General features: G+C 42.1%; 1 protein-coding gene across 1 annotated transcript in view; it reads left to right on the top strand.

The window, feature by feature from the left end:
* Positions 1–2,392: 2,392 nt before the first annotated feature.
* Positions 2,393–19,869, top strand: part of KIAA2012 (KIAA2012 ortholog) — a 49,993-nt gene continuing 32,516 nt past the window's right edge. Inside the window, exons 1-4 of the mRNA XM_061607972.1 lie at positions 2,393–2,466; positions 11,225–11,318; positions 15,057–15,258; positions 16,479–16,614. Coding sequence (XP_061463956.1) covers positions 11,227–11,318; positions 15,057–15,258; positions 16,479–16,614 — 430 coding nt within the window. The 5' untranslated portion in view covers positions 2,393–2,466; positions 11,225–11,226. The remainder of the gene's footprint in view (positions 2,467–11,224; positions 11,319–15,056; positions 15,259–16,478; positions 16,615–19,869) is intronic.

Raw genomic sequence — 19,869 nt, 5'->3', positions numbered from 1 at the left:
TATGTAGAAAAGTGACTAACAAATTCAATAAATGAATAAATAATAAATAGGCTGCAATTCAATACACACTTACCAGGGAGTAAGTCCCATTGAACCCAAGGGAGCTTACTTCTGAGTAGACATGTATTGGATTGCACCCTTAGTCTATCACATGCCTGGGGAAAAAAGATAAGTCTTTACCTAGAATGAAAATATGTCAATGAAGGCACCAGGTGGACCTCACTGGGGAGCGTATTCCACAGATAGGATGCTACAGCTGAAGAGGCCCTTTCCTTTGTCATTACCCTCTGAGCCTTCCTCAGAGGTAGGACCTGGACAAGGGCCTCAGAAGATCTATGGGTCTGGGTAGGTTCCTATTGGGAGAGGCGTTCCAGAAGATATTGGAATCCTGAACAGTAAAGAACTTTTTAGGTCAAAACCAGCACTTTGAATTGGGCTTGGAAGCATACAGGAAGGCAATGTAACTGGAACAGAAATGGTATTAAATGCTCTCTCTGCCTTGAACCTGTCAACAATTGGGCAGCCATATTCTGTACTAACTGAAGCTTCCAAACCATTTTCAAAGGCAGCCTCACATAAAGTGCATTGCAATAATCCAAGCTTGAGGTTACCAGAGCATAGATTACTATAATTACCCCTGTCCACATAGGGTCACAGTTGGGCACCAGCCTGAGCTGATGGAAAGCACTCTGTGCCACTAAGGGCACCTGTGCATCATGCAACAGCAATGGATCTAGAAGAACCCCCAAACTATGGACCCACTCTTCAGAGAGAGTGTGACCTCCTCTAGAGCAGGGTGCACACCACTTAGCTGGTCAGAGGAATCACCCACAAACAGCATCTCATCTGGACTAAACTTCAGTTTCTTGGCCCTCATCCAGTCAATTATTGCCATCAAGCACTAATTTAGCACATCCATGCCTCACTTGCAGAAAATAAAAAGGAGAAATAGAGTACACTGATGACAACACATTCCAAAACTCCATATAACCCCACTCAGTGGTTTAATGTAGATGTTAAACAACATGGGGGACAGAACTGACCCCTGCAGGACCTCATGCAGAACCCACTGAGCTGAACAATGCTGTCCAAGAACCACCTTCTGGAGCTAGCCATCCAAGTGGAAACAGAGCCCTGCAATGCTCAGTGTGCCCCCAACATCCAGCTCAGACAGTCACCCCAAAAGGATACTCTGGATACTATGAAAGATCAAAGAGGATCAGCAGAGTCACACTCCCCCATCTCTCTCCCAACACATTGATTGAAATGGATCTGAAAAATCTGTCTCCTCCAAGAGTACCTGGATTTTGTTGACAACCACCCTCTCAAGAACCTTACCCAGAAGGGACATTTGCCATTGGTCTAAAATTATTAGGATCTTCTGGGTCCAAGAAAGGCTTCTTCAGGAGTGGTCTTACTACTGTCTCCTTCAGGCAGCCTGGAACCACTTCTTGAGGAGAAGCATTAATTATTTTCCTGCCCTGTCCAGCTATCCCTGCCAGATTTTATCAGCCATGAAGGGCAAGACACAAGTGGTTGCATGAACCTTGTCTACATCCTTAGGCTGCAGCAACTGAAACTCATCCAATGACATTGGACAAGAAAGTGTTCCATATACCTCAACAAGATCATCAGCATCAACAATGGTGTCCAAATCCAGCGGATGAAAGCTATTTTATCCCCAAAATGCTTAGCAAACATGTCACAGCAGGATTTAGATGACTCTACCACTTTCTTATTACATACCACAAGAATGTAATAAACCCTTAGTCACTCTAAACAGCTCTGCTGGACATCAAGCTGATGATGCAATGCATGAACCCTGGAACGGGGGGGGGCAGGGAGGGCTCAAGCCAGACAAAATGACCAGACAAAATTGATAGTGGTACAGCAGTGTTCTAAAGTTCCGGCAAAAAATGGTTTCTTGCACTGCCACTACAAAGAGGTTGTCGGAGCATGAGAATCCCTTCTGTAATCTATGGAGACCACACCAGGAATGCTAACAGATTACTGTGTTTATCTTGTTCTGTTTTCATCAAGATCTTTGCCTGGCAGCCATTTTAGGAACAGTTCCAGCCAGCAAACTGGAGCATGCTCAGTCTCCCTTTGCTATAGCAATATATCTGCCCTTTGGCCATTAGGTGGCAACATACTTAAACTACTCAGAATACTACACCTTCCCCCAGTTGCCTAGAGACCTGTGCTGAGATATTTGCATTTCTTCCCCCCAGGTTTCTGTCCCATTATTTTGGGTGTATTTTGTTCATAAAAGGGGCTTACACACCTTAGAAAGGAACACTTTCTCTTTAAAAGTACTTTAATTGAGCTAACAGAGGAAATGCTTCTTGGAGCTGGGAGAACTCAGGGAGGAGAGCTTTGCAGCAGCCATTTTTAATCTGTATGTTGGAGCCCTACTGAAGATTAACAACAAAGGCCTTCAACACAGTGACTCAGAATTGTTCTTGAGTGAGTATAATGTTTTACAAACATCGGTTTGAACTAAATGCTGCTCATACACTACAGCTGAAATTGTGATTAAGAATCAAATACACAGGATTCTCAAATTTTCAAACAGTTTAACATAAGCAGGTTCACTAACTTAATGCAATTAGTTTCATAAGTAGAGATTGTACTTTATATTCACTAATAGGCAAAAAACCTTGTGGTTTAAGAACGTACCTATAGCCCACAGCTATCTCTATCAAACTAAAAAAAGCAGGGAAATTGGGCAGCTAGAGTGAATGCACCAGGGGAGCAGGAGACCTGAACTCCTCTCTGAGATATCGGACTGCCCTACAAATTGGTCAACATGCAAACACCATTTGGGTTGGTCTTTCACAGTCCAATCCACTTGCTGTGTAGCTTGGAAGAATTTGGTACAAAATCCTTGGCAAATTAGAAACAGCATTTGGGCTAAGTACATCCATAGCAGTGTTTAGGCCATGCAAAGAGCTTGCAAGAACCGTACAAGGCACCAAATACAGTGCAGCAGGGGCAAAGCAAGCAGCAGAAATGCTTATTTGTACCCTGTCAAACCTAAGATCAGAGAGTGCATTTGAAACAATTTAGCAAGACACAAAAATTGCTGCTGGGAAACTGGGCTTGAAGATGCATGAAATTTCAAGAGGTAGAAAACCACCACGTTTTGAGCATACAAAGACACCAACACCACCAGTGGTCCTGGATGCAAAGAAAACTCTCCAGAAGGATTTCTTTGATGTAATTGATCACATAACATCTGAAATCAAACGTGGGTTCAACCAGCCTAGAATGGACCTACTAGTGAAACTGGAAAATGCTTTAGTAACTGCTGCATGCAGAAGGCATTTCAGCAGCACAGAAGAGCTCAGAGAGGCCCTTGGAGTTCACAGCTGTGACTTTGATTTGAACAGGCTGCTGGCTTAACTGTTACTCCTCCCAACAGTCATTCCAACTGCTGAAGTAAAGACTATTGAAGGTATCTCATTGAGACAACAGCCTCAGACAGTCTGAAATCTTAGACCAAGTCGTCATGCTGGTACAGCTCTTACACACCATACGTGCATCAGCAGCATCAGGAGAACGTTCTTTCAGTGCTCTGAGGAGGGTAAAGACATACTTGCGTAATCGCATGACACAGAAGCGCCTTACACATCTGCTCCTTCATGTGCACAAGCAAAAAATTGGCCAAATTCCTTTGGAAAATATTATGAATAAATTCATCAGAAGAACTACTGAACGGCAAGCCACCTTTGGCTTAAGTGTGCCACAGTAATGTTTATGGTTTATTAAAACACAAACAAGGCATCTATGGCACCTTAAAGACTCACAAATTTATTTAAGATGTTTGTGTTTTCATATCTCAGACGAACATGACCACCCCTTCTGAAACTATCTTTAGCGCTTGTCATTAAGTATAATACATGCCTGTTATATCCATGTTATAAATAATAGAATACAAGAAACACAGCTATACTATTTATTTTAAAATCTTTATTTTGTTTATTACATATTTTAAGAACTTTTTATTTTATTCTTTAATTTAAAATTTATTCTATCTTTTTATTTATTTATTTTAATTTATTGTACTTTTAATTTACTTTAAGATCTTTATAGATCTTTATTTTAAAGATGTTATGTGAAGTTCCAGTAATAAATGGAGAGTTCCTAAAGTTGTACAAAAGACCTTGCTTTCTTCTTTTCCATCTCTGAAGCATAAACAGGTTAGTTAGAACTTGCAAAGGGTATTCCACTATCCATAAACATTCTGTAATTTTTACTTTGAGCAATTACTACTTATTTATTATTTATTTTATTTATTATTTAATTTGTATCCCGCCCTTCCTCCCAGCAGGAGCCCAGGGCGGCAAACAAAGCACTAAAAACACTTTAAAACATCATAAAAACAGATCTTAAAATACATTAAAACAAAACAGCGTTAAAAACAATTAAAAAAACTTTTAAAAAGGGTTAAAAACATTATTAAAAAACATATTAAATTTATGTTTTTCTTGTTTCTTCAAGTGTGTTTATGATTGTGACAGTGCTGGAATATGACAGATTTATTGTTTACTTAACACATTCAATAAGCAGATGTAAAATGCACCTGCAAGTAGGTCATCATGAGCCCCCCCACCTTGAAAACTGTTCCGGGGTCCCTGATGCAATGGCAGCAGTGAAGTATGTTTTCTTCGCCACCTTCACTGCCCCTGAGTAGGCTTGAATATGAGCATGTACCAGTGTTCGATTACATTCATTGAGAGCTTTTGTCCACCAGTGCTCAAGCTGTTTCCCTTCTCGCTTCATTGCTCTTAGCTCCGGGGTATACCATGGAGCTTTCTGAGCTCTGTCAGATGGGAGAGGATGCTCAGGTGCAATTTTGTCAATCACCCAGGTCATCTCTGTATTCCACACATCAACCAGGGTTTTGACAGAAGAGCCAGCCATGCCAACCAGAAAACTCCCCAGAGCCCTCTGAAAATCAATAGAATCCATCAGTCTCTGGGGGCGGACCATCTTAATAGATCCCCCCCCCGAGAGAAAAGCCCACTGTAAGTCACTCACTAGCTCGTGATCTGACCATGACACAGGGACTGTTTTTATGTCCCCCACCTTCAGATGGAAAAGGGGTTGGAACACAGAACAGGCTGTAACTGTCTGTGCCATTATATTAGGAGAAATGGCTTGAACAAATGTGTGCATTAGTCAAAGCTGCGTACAAAAGTGTATTTATTAGGAGAAATTCACACTAAAATGTTGAAGAATTTTCATGAGAATTTTTTTTAAATCGCAAATTGCTACAGAAATGTGAACTGAATTTAGGATGGAAAAAATGAGAAACTGAGTGAACCAAAATTGACCAACCCTTCCAGCCCTAGCTAACTAGCTAGCGCAATAATTTAGTTGAATACTGCTCAGTATCTCCCCACTTACCTCAAGAATCTCTGTGGAAGTGCTGTTAGGATTACGATATACAGTAGGGCCCCACTCATACAGCGGGTTACGTTCTGGACCCCCGCTGTAAAGCGAAAACCACTGTAAAGCGGAACGCATCAACTAACATTGACCAAAATGTCGCCCGACGGCCAAAAAACACCGTAAAAGTGGAACAAGCGCCGTAGGAGTGGGGCCTTTCTGCAATTGACAACCGCTGTATTAGCAGAACGCTGTAAAGCAAAGCGCTGTAAAGTGGGGCCCTACTGTATAACATTTCTAGAGCAATATAGGTTGTTCAGAAGTACCTCACTCCATGGTCTGTTTGAGGGCCTATTCTGCCGTGGTTTTCAGCATACACTTGCAAATTAGCTAAGATTAAATGGGGGGAACTCCATGTACAGTGAGCTCCTCAAAGGAAAGCCAGAATAGAAACGCAAGGACTGGAACTGATGTCACCAACCCACTTCATCCCCACCCTCAGACTCCTGGATCTGTTTGGAGCAGTTTTGCACATTTTTCAAAATGCTTATGGTTGTGTGTGTGTGTTTTAACATGGCGAAGGATGAAGGTATGCATGAATAAGTGTGCATGTGGTGCTTAGATTTTTGGCAGTTGACCCATCTGAAGCATGGGGGGTGGGTAGGCAAAGTTGGATCACACTCTGAGTGAAGAATCTGATGTGATAATGGTTTAAACATTATGTAGGTCTTCATCCTTATCCACAAAATAGCTTGTAGTTCAGGGCATTACAACAAGCTAGCATTTATCACAGTAACCATCTTTAATTGCGGTAAATAAAATAATATGGATTTAGCCAAGTGCAATAGCAACATGGGCTTTTTCACATGTGTTTACATCACATAATTTGAATCCAGGTTGAAGCCCAACTCTATAGTCCAGGGGTAGGCAATATGGTGCCCTCTAGATATTATTGGACTCCCAACTGCCACCAGCCCCAGCCAACATGGCCAATGGTCAGGGGGATTATGGGAGCTGTAGTCCAGCAACATCTGGAGGGCACCACCACTATAGTCTATTGGACCTCTCTGGCTTGTAGTGCTTTTGAAATGAAGCAATGTGCAGCAATCATTTTTAGTTCTATATCTTCCTTTATTGAAATACTTTTGAATCCTGTCTTGTTTGTAACTCCAGAGCATTCTTCTTCCCAATATAGCAGTCTTAGTTCTTACCACTCTAAATGCAACCGAGAAGCTGCATGAGGCCTCTCTTCTGCCTCTTCTGTAGGTGGTAGAAAGTTTAACGCTATTTCCAAGACAGAGAAGGTGTGAGAATTGACCTAGCTTTTGTTAAAAGAACACAAATATGATAGGTGAAACCTAAAGCATCTTGGATCAAGTGGATGAAACTCTGCTTTAAAAGTGACAATCAGTGTAGTGGTAGGCGATACTCTGGGTGCAAATTGATTCTCAGACTGATGTAGCAAGTGCCCCCCCCATCAAAAAAGTATCTGGCAATTATTTGGTACTTAGTGGGTGGGCAAAATGGGTCACAGTCTTGCTGAGAAGGTGCAAGGAGATGTGTGAAGGATGTTATAAAGAGGCCAACTTCCTTGCTTTAATTTACAACTGCCTCATCTCCAGCATCCCTAGGGATAATCAGGAGTAGAGTTATGTCTGTTCATGTATAACACATAGATGGCATGTATGGAATATTCTCCTTTGCAGGATTCTGGATGAATGTGAGTTATACAATTGCCTGCCCTTTGAACACTGAGCAGGCAGAAGCCTAAGCAGCTCTCAGGAGGGTCTTCAGCCTGTAAACCTAGAGGACTTGGGACTGATCCAGTTTGTCACCATTCATACAAGTCCTTTCAGCGTGCTAGGGCGTATGATGTCTCAAGGCCAGCCCTTATTTATTTATTTATGACATTTATATACCGCCCCATAGCCGAAGCTCTCTGGGTAGTTTATGCTACTTTAGCATGTGGCAGATTCCTCACACTGTGCCAGGAGTGGAGGAGACAGGAGGGGAGGGCATGCAACAGGGTTACTCCCCACACCTGGGATGAGAAGTACCCATCTCTCTCCCAATATCAGCGTGGCATGGGAAGCAGCCATGTGGAAGATTAAAGCACACAGCTAAGGTAACATAGAAGGACCACCCTCCGTTTGTGCTTCAGTTGGGCAAATGTGGAATTCACTGTCTCATCTATTGCCTGAGCAGGGAACAGCAGCAGGAGGCACAGGGCTGTGCATGCCATGCCACTGGCCTTGGGATGGGGGAGAAATTTGATCCCATTTGTATCCATAATTTCAGATTTTCCATATCAATACACAAACCAAAATGCAACTATCCTATCTCTAGCCACGTGATGTGTACAAAAATGTGTAAGCTAGGGTAAAGTGTGTACGTAGAAATGCATATGTTAAGGCAGATGTACATTGAGCAGTTAATGTGCACAACAAGTAGCCACTGTGCACATTCACCAGGCATAATGCACCCATGAAGAGGCAATTCTGCACATATCCTGGTCAATATACATCGTCTCCAACAGGCCTTGGAGAATGTGCAGATATTGCCTGACTTTTGTACATTATCCAGCCATTATGCATAAGCCCCAGTAGGTGTCGGGGAATGTGCATATCTCAACTGCATTTTATAGATTCTCTGGGCGGGACTGCCTTACCCTATATGTGCCCATTCAAGCACTTTAATCTGCAGAACAGGCACTGTTACAGGTGCCACATAATATCTGCTCTGCACTTAATAAGAAATCATTCTTTTAGGGTGGCAGCACTTACTCTTTGGAACTCCCTGCTTATTGACATCAGGCAGGAGCCTTCACTGTATTCTTTTTGGCACCTCCTTAAAACTTTTTTGTTTAGGCAAGCCTATCCAGATGCACAGATGCTGATGTGTTTTAAATTCTTTTGTTTGTTGCTATTTCTAATTTGTTTTAAAAATGTTTGCAATTACTTTTTTTAATTGTTTTATTGATAATTATTGTCTTTTGTAAATCACTGAGTTTTTATTACAATCAAGAGGTATATACATTTTAATTAATAAATAATAAATATGTACATTCTCCAGTCAGTATGCAACATGCCTTTTTCCCCCATCTCTTGTTCAGAGACCCAGTGTGGCGCAGTGGTTAGGGTGTTGGACTACGCCCTGAGAGACCAGGGTTCAAATCCCCACACAGCCATGAAGCTCACTGGGTGACCTTGGGCCAGTCACTGCCTCAGCCTCAGAGGAAAGCAATGGTAAACCCCCTCTGAACACTGCTTACCATGAAAACCCTATTTGTAGGGTTTCCATAAGTCAGAATCGACTTGAAGGCAGTCCATTTCCATTCTTGTTCAGAAGCGTGCCGTATGCGACCCCTGGGCTGCTTCTGGCCCACTGCCGATTCTTCCATGGCCCACAACATGACCTCCCACTGATCAGCAGAGTAGCAAAAGCGGGGGGAGGGGGGGGACCAGGTAAAGGTTAGCCTTTTGCTGCAGTCCAGCCCCCTTTTCATCATTCTCACCTGTTTCCCAGGCAGCTGAGCAGCACAAGGACGGGGGGGGGGAGTTGCACAGAGAATAAAGTTTTAAATCTTCATCCTCTTCCCACAATTCAGGCAGACATTTTCCCTTGCCCCATGCTGCTGTTAAGCTAAGGATAAAACTTAATAGCAGCAAGAGTGGTATAGGAATTGCAGTGGAGGGAAGATTTAGCCGTCTGAGTAAGGGTTACCCAGCAGGGAAAGGAAGGCTGGAAGAGAAGGAGGGTGAGGGCCTACCACTCCTATACACAGTGGAAGCTGGTGAATCTGATTTATTTTATTATTTATTTATTTATTACATTTCTACCCCGCCTTTCTTTCCATCATAGAAACCCAAGGCAGCTTACATATGGTTCCCAGTCGGTCTCCCATCCAGGCACTGACCAGACCTGATCCTGCTTAGCTGCAGCAGGGAGCTGGCCACATGTGCCTTCAGACCATAGCCTGGGACCGCACCATGAAAGCACCTTGGACAGCTCCTTGAAAGTTTGAACTAAAAGCCGGAGTGGATTCATTGCCCCACTGACACTGAAGCCACTTGCCTCCACTGTATATACCCTTACTTGGAGGAATGTCACATTAAACTGAGTATACGTGTGTAGAATGGCATTGTAAAGCTATGGAGCTGCTATACACATACTTGGGCAGGAGGAAGTCCTACTGGATGCAGTGACACTTCCTTCTGAGTAGACATGCATAGGATGGGTTGCATGATGAGCAGTCACTCTTCAGCACAAAGTTAGGAGCCCACTGAAATCAGTGTGTTGGGTTGTGCTTTGCAGTTACTGAACTCACTTCCTGTCGTTTTGTCTAGCTTTTTCTTCATGAAAGACTTGGTAGAAGAGGGGAAGAGAGGGCCAATAAGACACACATTGCCTGGAAATATCGTTCTTGGTGTTTGCTTAAATCCGAAAACGAAAGCTGGCAAAAATCAGCATGGTGGTGGGCCCTTTGTACTACTGTGTGACCTTCTCACCTGTTTTTGGAACAAGTGCCCCCTCTACTGGCAGTAAGGAGCTGGCTAATGTTTCAGAGCAAAGGATGCTCATTATTGAGACGTTTTGGAGCTAATCTGTAAAGTTTAGCAAAGCATACAGTGTATTAAACAATTCAAACACAGAAACATACAAGGCTTTCTGAAACAGAGAATCTCAACAAGACTTTTTTGTGTCTTCTAGTCTCTTTTTACCACTCACTGCCATCATATGTATGACCATGATGACATATGTGAAGTTCCTTGAGAACTCAGGAAAAAACGGTATATAAATACTGTTGTTATTAAGATTCTAAATTTTGGGAGGGGGATTCAAAATCTTGATACCGTTTCTGAACTAGAATAGCTGGAATTATTCCAGATATCATTACTCCCCTTTACTTTTAAAATAAATGTTTCATACATCAGTCAATGTTTACACTAGGAAGATGTCTTTCCCCATTGTATAAAGCTGAACAGAAAACATAGGTCAAACCTTGTAGATATAACTTTTAATAGTTGCACAGCCTTTAAGAAGTTTTTGCTGCTTGATAAATTAATATTATTATCATCAACAACATCAACACCAACTGCATACTCTATTTGCTAGGGCAAAATGATCCACATAGTCTACAGTCCTTTGCACTCTCACTGAACTTAATAGGACTTACTTCTAAGTAGATATGAATAGGATTGTGCTGATCGTCTCACAATCTTTGGATCCCAAGTTTTCGCAATTAACATTTGGATTCTCTAAACAGCAAATCCCACCCTCTCTCATTTGTTTGGGCTGATGAAGAGATTACTCTTGCTATTTCTATACATGCCATACTAGATGTTAGATTGGGCTGCAGGTAGGATCCACAGGAATCAATCTGTTGCCTTCATTTCTATGAGTGAAGAGGTCACTGATCTCAGCTGCATTTGACTCTGGGACCTTTGGTGTTCCTTGGAAGCTACTGCAGGCAAAAGTCATGCATTCCCTGCTAATATATTAGTTACATTGCTCATGTAGATGTAGAAATGGGGACAAATCCTGCCAGGGCAACTAAAAGTTCAGTGTCTGGTAGCTGTAGAGGTTGTTCAATGGGATCTCATTCTAGCTCAAGCCTACACAGTTTGTGATCCGCTGATCCAACACTACTTACTAGCTCCATGTGCTAGGGCTTGTTAGGGGCTTGCAAATTTTGGACAAAAAAGGAGCTTTATCACCCCCTGGTGGCCCACCATCCACCGACAGTGGCCTGCATTCTGCTTAGTGAGTTGCCAAGGCCTGTTCTACCTTAACCTGTAACATACATTGCTTCACACTATCTCCCCTGCAGAGATGGAAAACCAACTGGACAACTTGCCTCAGTCAGCTAGCCTCTCACACATGGAACCATACCTTGCCCATTCAGTGATTCCTGCATCAAAGATGTAAGTATATGAAATAAATAGCCACTGACTTTTCCAAAGGCTGGGGGGTTACATGTTACGTTTTCCAGGTGCAATAGAATAATATTGTGTAAGTTTGTCAGGTACAGAAATCTGATGCACTTTTGAACCGTGGATAGCAACAGCATGCTGTTGTTGTTTTAACTATGGGTAGCATCTCATGGGAATGGGCCTTAAAAGGAATACATAGTCTAAAGTAGAGATGTTTCCTTGCGAATATGTTTCTCATATGGCTGCCTTCTTGATCATAAGAAAGCTCAGTTTCCTGTTGAACCGGACAGTAGCTAATAGTGGTCAACTTTGTGTCATCTCAACAAGTCCATTAGTGAAAACAATATATAAGTTCAGGATTTTTTGCCTTCAGGCAGGAAGGGGGAAGCTTTTTTATCCCAAGGGCCACATTCCCTTTGGGGCAATCTTGCAGGGTCACATGCCAGTGGTTGGTGTAGCCAGCAGTGAAAAGTGCCTTTGTACAGTACACTCGTCTCTCTCCTCCATCTGAGGAAGCAAAAGGCAAGCAGGGCTAGTCGGGCTGCGGCTGGAAAGGGATGTATGACCTGAGAAAAGTCCCGAAGGCCAGATAGAGGGGCTTGGAGGGCCACATTTGGTCACTGGCCCTGAGATTCCGCACTCCTGCTTTAAGGACTAGGGATCCTTATAGTTCAGTCTTGGCCCAAGGCAAGAACGACAAAGGTGTTTGGTTCTCAGAAGTCTCCAGGTCAAAGAGAGGGATCTCTTAAGTATGCTAAACTCAAGCTGCTGTAGCCTCTATGTCAAAATTAGCAGCAGAAATGCTACATGAAGGCAGTGTGGATGCTAGAACACAGATGTCATGTGTTCCCAGTTACTAATCTTCACCAGGGAACAGTCTACAGGAGACATATTGTCCCTTTCCCACCTTGCTGCCACTTGGCTCAGAATTCTTCCCCACCAGGGAGCTGTCCAATGGGTCAGAGGTCCAGGAAGCAGAGGAGCTGTCCAGCAAAGGTGTTACAGGGAGGATAACACAGAGCTGGGCAACCTGTGGCCTTTCAGATGTTGTTGGACTCCAACTCGCATCAGCCGCAGCCAACATGGGCAATGATCAGAGATCATGGGAGTTGGAGCCCAACAACATCTGGAGGACCATCCCCAGCTCTGGCATAATAGGATAAAGTATTCCTTTTGTGATGGGCCCCAGTGAAGCAGCTTTATAGCTGGCTTTGCTGCCCATCCCTTGCTGCTGTGACATCAGGGGCCTGTGCCTTCGTTTCTGGGCTTTCACTCAGACACACCTTTGCCTGTGCCTTTGTTCCTGGAGATGATCTTTGATGGTCTGGAGCTAGGAAGTGGAGCCAGGCAAGGTACAATGACCCTATGGCCTAATTAAGTGGGGTATATTTCCAGGTGGCATACTCAGGGGATCTTGAAGCTTCCTAGTCCATATATCGATAAACAAATAATATTTTCTCTGTAATCGATGATCCTGTTCTCCCCCTATTTTCCTGGACATGCTATAGCACAGTGCCCATTGCTAAGGCAGGCAGCCGTTGACTACAGCAAGTATAGTCAAAACCTTTAAACCTGTCAGAGTGCACCCAAATATAATTGTACCTGCACCGTGTGTTTTCTAGCTATAGTTAAGTAGCAGAGTATCTGTTTTCCATGCAGAAAGACATAGGTTCAATCACCGGCATCTCCAGGTAGGGTTGGGAGAGACTCTTTCATGAAACTCTGGAGAGCTGCTGTCAGACAGTGTAGACAATATTGAGCCAGGTGGACTAATGGTCTGACTCGGTACAAGTCAGTAATTTAAGTTCCTAGCTTGGATTTCCCAAGTTCAGTGGTTGCAGCTGGGGGCGAGGGCTGGAGAAACTAAGAGCTAAAGTGAAGCAGGCAGATGGAACTTTTATTAGACATGGCCAATCCAGAGGTTTCACACTATTTTAGAATCACAAGGATTAATATTGCATATACCCTTCTGTTCCCTTCTGCATCTTCGGAGGCCTGGGCGTGCACAGTCCTCTGTACCTCACTTGGCTAGATCCCAACTTCAGATAATGTTGATTTTGATTCAAGGCCTGGAGTCCCTGTCAAAGCCTGATAATGGGATGTAATATCTACCTCAGAATGCGTTCCGCTAGTGCTACAGACATCAATGTAATTTGTCTGTCAGGAATGCCATAAACATTTTGAAAAAGGATTCTTATCCATTTGCTGTCTGATTACTGTGACTGGGTTTGTCAGTGTGTTTTTGCCTGAAAATGTCACCCGATTAGAGTCCAGGATTTAACAAAAGAGTGTTATGGGCTACTTTCTCGGCAATGGATATTCCCTGAATTTAGCAACTGATCTATAGCAATGAGGTCTGAAATGAGTGCTTGGCAGGTTACTGTATGTGTGAGAAACACAGAGAAAGAGCTGTGAGCTGGCCAAAGGTGAAGCACCTTTAGAGTGCAAAACATTTCCTCTCTGGGGATCTAATGTGCCATTTTGCCTCCACTTGTGCTCTGCTTGTATGTTTTTAAACTGAAGCAAATGTCACAGAGGACAGTTCCAGAAGGATATTTATTGTGGTATGGGTGTTCTTCATGTGTGCAATTTTTTTGTAGCATTCACACGTCATTGGCATCCAAATGCCCACGCCATATTTTCCCCACCCTCATTTCATCTGAATTTATTTACCCTTTCTGGGAGAAATCTATTTTAAAAACCCTGTTGCTAATGTCCTGTTTGCAATATCTATACAACCCTTTATAGCAAGGGTAGCCAACATGGTGCTCTCCAGATGTTGCTAGACCACAACTCCCATCAGCCCCAGCCAACATGGCCAATGGCCAGGGATTATAAGAGTTGGAGTCCAATAACATGTGAAGGGCACCACATTAATTACCACTGCTTTACAATATTCTGCCCGTGTCTGGAAGTCCCCAAAGACACCAAAAGGTCTCTAGTGCTCTCCACAAGAAATACTGAATCCCGTTGTGGTGTCCTTGAAACTTCTTACCACCCAGGGAAATGGGATGTGCGCTGCAAGATGTTTGAGACCCTGAGATGAAAACTGTAGAGAATATTTTGGTAACTACATACTTCTATTATTAACCATGGGGAAGAATTTTGGGACTAATGATAATCTTACAGAAGAATATCACTTCCTTTTTTGGGGTGGTTATTTGGAGACAAGAGGACAAAGGCTGCCGCTGGGACCATTACAATTACATGAGTTGTACATCAAAGGATTTCACAGCTTGCAAGTAAATAAAAGCAAACCTCGCGTGTGTGTGGAGATACCCAAAGTTTCCATTTTGTTATTGCCATTTCTTCTGTTCCATGGGAAAAACTGTGGGCTCCTCCAGATGACCTGTTTATTGAGCATTTATCTTGATTTGGTTGCACAAAGCTTACACAGAAGTCATACAATGTCCACTTTTTTTTGAGCATCCCTTCTGACTTGTTTGTGAGGAGGTGATATGATAGTGAGCATTCAGCCTGATTTGCTTGTTCAAAGGACAGTATGCAGTAGTCATTCTTCCCATCAACCAGTTGTTTATCCCACACTGTTTAGTGCATTTCCCCATCACTTTCCTAACTTCACTTTCGTCCACTTTAATTGTGCAAACCTAAATTTCCAGTATGCAGTTGAATCCCTCTCGCAGACCACTGGAGGAGACCTGTGATATGTGTTTGAAAACTTTTTAATAGTTTGTCCCAGTCTGGTTATTTCATACTGCTTTTCCAAAGGGAGAGAGTCCCTGAATCAGATAGTGCCATCATGGAGCTTCTTGACCACAGAGAGGAAATTAAGGAGAGCTCAAGAATGGGCATGCATTCATCTGAAAAACAGTCTGGGCTACAAGAAGGAGGAGGAGGAGGAGGAGGAGGAAGAAAGACAATGATGCCAGAAAAAAACAGCAAGCCATCTAAGGCCACCAATCTTAATATGGTAAGTATTAAACATCTGCAATCTTGTGGCAAAATCCTTATGCAAAACTGAACTGCGTCCAGGTAATTTGGAGGGGTGGGAAAACAGGGCTGCTATACCATTAGCAGTGATGGTGGGTGCCCATTGGGACTGGTAGAGCAGAAGGCAGGGAGACCAATAGGAGGTAGAGCCAGAGCCAATCACAGGCAGAACCAACTATTGTCCCTATCCTCCTCCCTGCTGCTTTCTACAAGGGGCAACACTGAAATCAAAGAGGTGGAAGAAGATGGCCAGGGCTACCCACTGCACCGATTGTAAGTAGGAAAGCAGGCAGGTGAGGGCTCTCTGAGGGCAGACTGAGGTTGGTGGGGCAGTGCCCCACCTGCCCTCATTGACCAGCCTCCACTGACCATTAGGCAATATGAGATGGACATTTTGGGATACCATTAAAGGGAAGCAAATTGTTGATTATTTTGTTTATTATTATATATTTTTACCATAATGGGAGGATGATATTTAGATTTCTGCCTCAGAAACCAAAGCGTCTTTGGACCATATCTTATGGCAGGGATGGGAAGCCAGAAGTTATTGGACCACAAATCTCATCATCCTTGACCACTGGGCCATGCTGCTGGGTCCGATGGAAGTTATTGTCCAACAAAAACTGGGAGGGTCACAGGTTCCCCATCCCCATCTTGGGAAAAACAAATAGAGTGCCTATCTCTTTAAAAGAAATTGAGCAGAGAAGGGTTATTCGGATAGTTATAAACCTGTGCATTAGAGCAAATAATAGAACAATTACCCTTCAAGAATCTTGAATGCTTTCGCTCTAGGTGTTCATTCTGAAATTGCCACTCTGTGTTCACTCAGTTTTTACAAAGCATTTTCTTGTGTTTTTCCCTGTGTTTCTTCCATTTCTTTCCAGAGCTCACAAAATGTTGCAAGAAGAAACATTCTTGTAAGGAATGGAAAAGTAGCACAATCTCCACAGGTGTAGATTCTTCCCCCCCCCCGCCTAGAGGTGTGGTTTTGATACGTGGAGGTGACATTTCAGAGGCTGAGCACCTTTTACCACACTTCTTCACTTCCACATACATTCACTATTACCTGTCTGGTTGCCACCATTTTAGCAGCATGTTAATTTTTTAAAATCAAAATTTAAAATTTCCATTAAAACAAAAATGTGCTATGGTAACCTGCATTAAGGACTAATTTTTCTTTTCTTTTTTTTTAACGTTCAGGCTGGAAACATCTTAGAGGACAAAGTGATGACACGAAGGAAGAAACCTGTATTGGTGGGAACAGGAGCAGTAGCAAAAGTCCAGAAAAAGAGTCGCAAGAAAGAGGAACACCAAAGCCGGACGGAATTTGTTGTAGGTATGGATTCAGGAGTGCATTTCTTCCAATGAATGTATTTAATACTCTGTCTACAACAGTCTAGGAAAAAGCCACATGAGTTTTTAAAACTGAATGTTATACATTTAAGAGGGATATATATTGAATAAATGATGGGTTCTTTTAATCTGATATCTCAGTAGGCAGATACCATAGCAAGGAAGGAACTTTTTCCTTTGTCCGAGATGGCATCTCCACTGCCACTAAGTTTGTTACCAAATCTGCTCATGTGTTTAAACATGTGTGTGGAACTGTATCTTACATGAGTGTTCACAGATCTACTACTTTGGAGATTTTTACTCGAGATGATTGCAAGGTGCCACAGACCTTATTGCACTAGGTCCAACTGCCTTTAGAAAAAACACTGATGTTACTTTGCTTTTGGGGAATTTGGCAGTAAACCAGTGGCATCAATATTATCTTCCTTGCTTGAGAGATTAGCAAGAACCACATCAGTAATAATATTTATTTACACAAAATAACTAACAAATAATAAAAATGGCTTTGTGGCTTAAAGCTCCAGCACAGAAATATAAAAGAGGCAATGGTCAGCTGTCACAGATAACACAGGCTATCCACCTTCTATTGCCTGGACCATATACTTAAGCAGTAATATAGAGACAGGTCACCCTGGGTTCCTTCTGGTAGGGTTACCAGGTCTCTGGTTTTTGTCCAGAGACTCTGGATTTTTGGGGTCCTGTCCAGATCTCTGGGTGAGTCTCCTCAATCTCTGGACATTCAGCATTCATTTTTTAAAAAAATTAGGTTTCTAGGTGGTCCAGTTCAAGATATATACACTAAAACATCAGCTGCCCCCCCAACTTCTGTTAAATGAGCTCGTAGCTGGCTGCTCTAACCCCACCCTTTCCGGTTTGTAGCTAATGAATGAAGTCAGGGTTGTGATTGACAAGGGATTTGTTGACCTCCAGGCAATAGTTTTGAATCCATTGCAAGGCCAGAAAACTCCTGTTTTTTCCTGCTTGTCTGAAAATCTAATAAGTAAGTTTATAACTTTCAGCAGTAGCAAAAGTCTCTCTGTGTGTAGGAGATCTAAATGTCATTACAATGTGTTACGCTTTTCTAATTATGAGGAGTCAAACAAATTTAAATTTTCCTGGGCTGTTGAAGAGGGCAGTGTTTTGAAAACTTTCCCAATATGAAGCTTTAATCCTATACATGCTTTTCTGGAGTAAAGCTGCAATGCTAATCTCACAAACCCAGAATAAACCCTGTTGAATTCAATAGGATTTACTTTTGAGTAGACATGGTTAGGATTGTGCTGTAAATTAATGGGACTTTTGACTGAACATAACAAAGGATTATGTTTGTGTTGTAAATCTTTCTCTCCCACTTCAATCCTATTTTTAAAGCAATTAGGCAGGGCTTACTTAGGTGTCACTGCTTTTATTTTGTAGGAAATTAATATTGATTTTTTAAAAATGTTCTGCAATGACCAACTGGTTTTGACAATAAACATATGGGGTGTAAGTATTTTACATCTCCAATGTGTGTGTATATGGAGTCTTTCCAACAACCCTGTGAGGTAGGGTTGCTGATTGGAAACTAAGGCAGCTCACAATAAGAAATACATCCCTTTAAAATCCACTAACCATAAAAACAAATATAAAACAGTTGCAAAACAACTTAAAGTAGCATGATTCTCAGTTTTAAGTTGGGTGCGTGAAGTTCCTTATCAGTTGAGGTTGCAGTTCTATGCACACTTTCCTGTTTCAGTAAGCCCCATTGAATACATTAGGACTTGCTTCTGAGTAAACATGCATAGGATTGCATTATAAAATATCTGTACAGATTATATAAATAATAAACATCTTTGACAGTATCTGATTTCACACTATGCTTATACATTATTACCTCCTCTACATTGTGTCTTTCTTCCTTGGGTTTGTCATGGTTCCCTTCTGTTGTTTTCATCCGGAGGGGCAGATTAGGCTGAGAGATGGTGAGTAGCCCATGGTCACCCAGTAAATTTTATAGCTCAGTTCCATTAAAAAAAATAATTAAAACAATTTACATGTAGGCAAAGTTTATGAAGTAGATCCACACAATACATTTAAAGCACACCCAACTCACATTTAAAGTGCATGACTTCCCCCAAAGAATCCTGGGAAGTGTAGTGTCCCCCTCACTGTTATAGTTCCCACCACCCTTAACAAACTCCAGTTCCCATGATTCTGTGGTGTGATTAATGTGCTTCAAATGTATGTTGAATGTGCTTTCAATGAATGGTGTGGATTTGCCCTAGGTATGCTGTGCATTCATTAATGAACTGAAAATAACAATTTTGAAACAATTTTAAACAGGGGAAGGGCTGTAGCTCAGTGGTAGAGCATGTGCATTGCATGCAAAGGTCGAAAATTCAATCTGTGGAAAAGATTGTTGCCTGGAATCCTGGACAGCCAATGCTAGTCCATGTCATCAGTACTGAGCTAGGTGGTACCAAATGTCCTGAGTCGCTGTAGGGCAAATTGCTCTGTTCCTAAAAGTGGAAAGAGACCCAAGGGCCACAGTGATTCCAAAATAAATAAATGTTTACAACATTGTTATATCGCTTTATTGTAAAAAAAACCTCAAAGTGGTTTACAGAAAGAATTGTTGTTGTTGTTATGTGTCTCCAAGTCGACTACGACTTATGGCGACCCTATGAATCAGTGACCTCCAAGAGCATCTGTCATGAACCACCCTGTTCAGATCTTGTAAGTTCAGGTCTGTGGCTTCCTTTATGGAATCAGTCCATCTCTGGTTTGGCCTTCCTCTTTTTCTACTTCCTTCTGTTTTTCTAATGAATCATGTCTTCTCATTATGTGTCCAAAGTATGATAACCTCAGTTTCATCATCTTAGCTTCTAGCAACAGTTCTGGTTTAATTTGTTCTAACACCCAATTATTGGTCTTTTTCGCAGTCCATGGTATACGCAAAGCTCTTCTCCAACACCACATTTCAAATGATTTTTCAGAAAGAAATTCAGAAAGAATTAAAACAATAAAATTACTGGCAAAAACAGCTAAAGATGGGTATTTAAAAACATTCAAAATAATAAAACCAACAATGAGTTAAAACAGACTAAAAACATAATAGCTTCTACATGCCTAGGTAGGCTTGCCTAAACAAAAATGTTTTTAGCAGGTGCCAAAATGATTACAATGAAGGTGTCTGCCTAATGTCAATAAGCAGGAAGTTCCAAAGTGTAAGTATTGCCACATTAAAGGATTGATTTCT

The sequence above is a fragment of the Rhineura floridana genome, chromosome 2, assembly GCF_030035675.1.
Source record: "Rhineura floridana isolate rRhiFlo1 chromosome 2, rRhiFlo1.hap2, whole genome shotgun sequence".
Lineage (NCBI taxonomy): Eukaryota > Metazoa > Chordata > Lepidosauria > Squamata > Rhineuridae > Rhineura > Rhineura floridana.
Note: the sequence above shows the minus strand (reverse complement) of the source record. Positions and strands in the feature narration are given on the sequence as shown.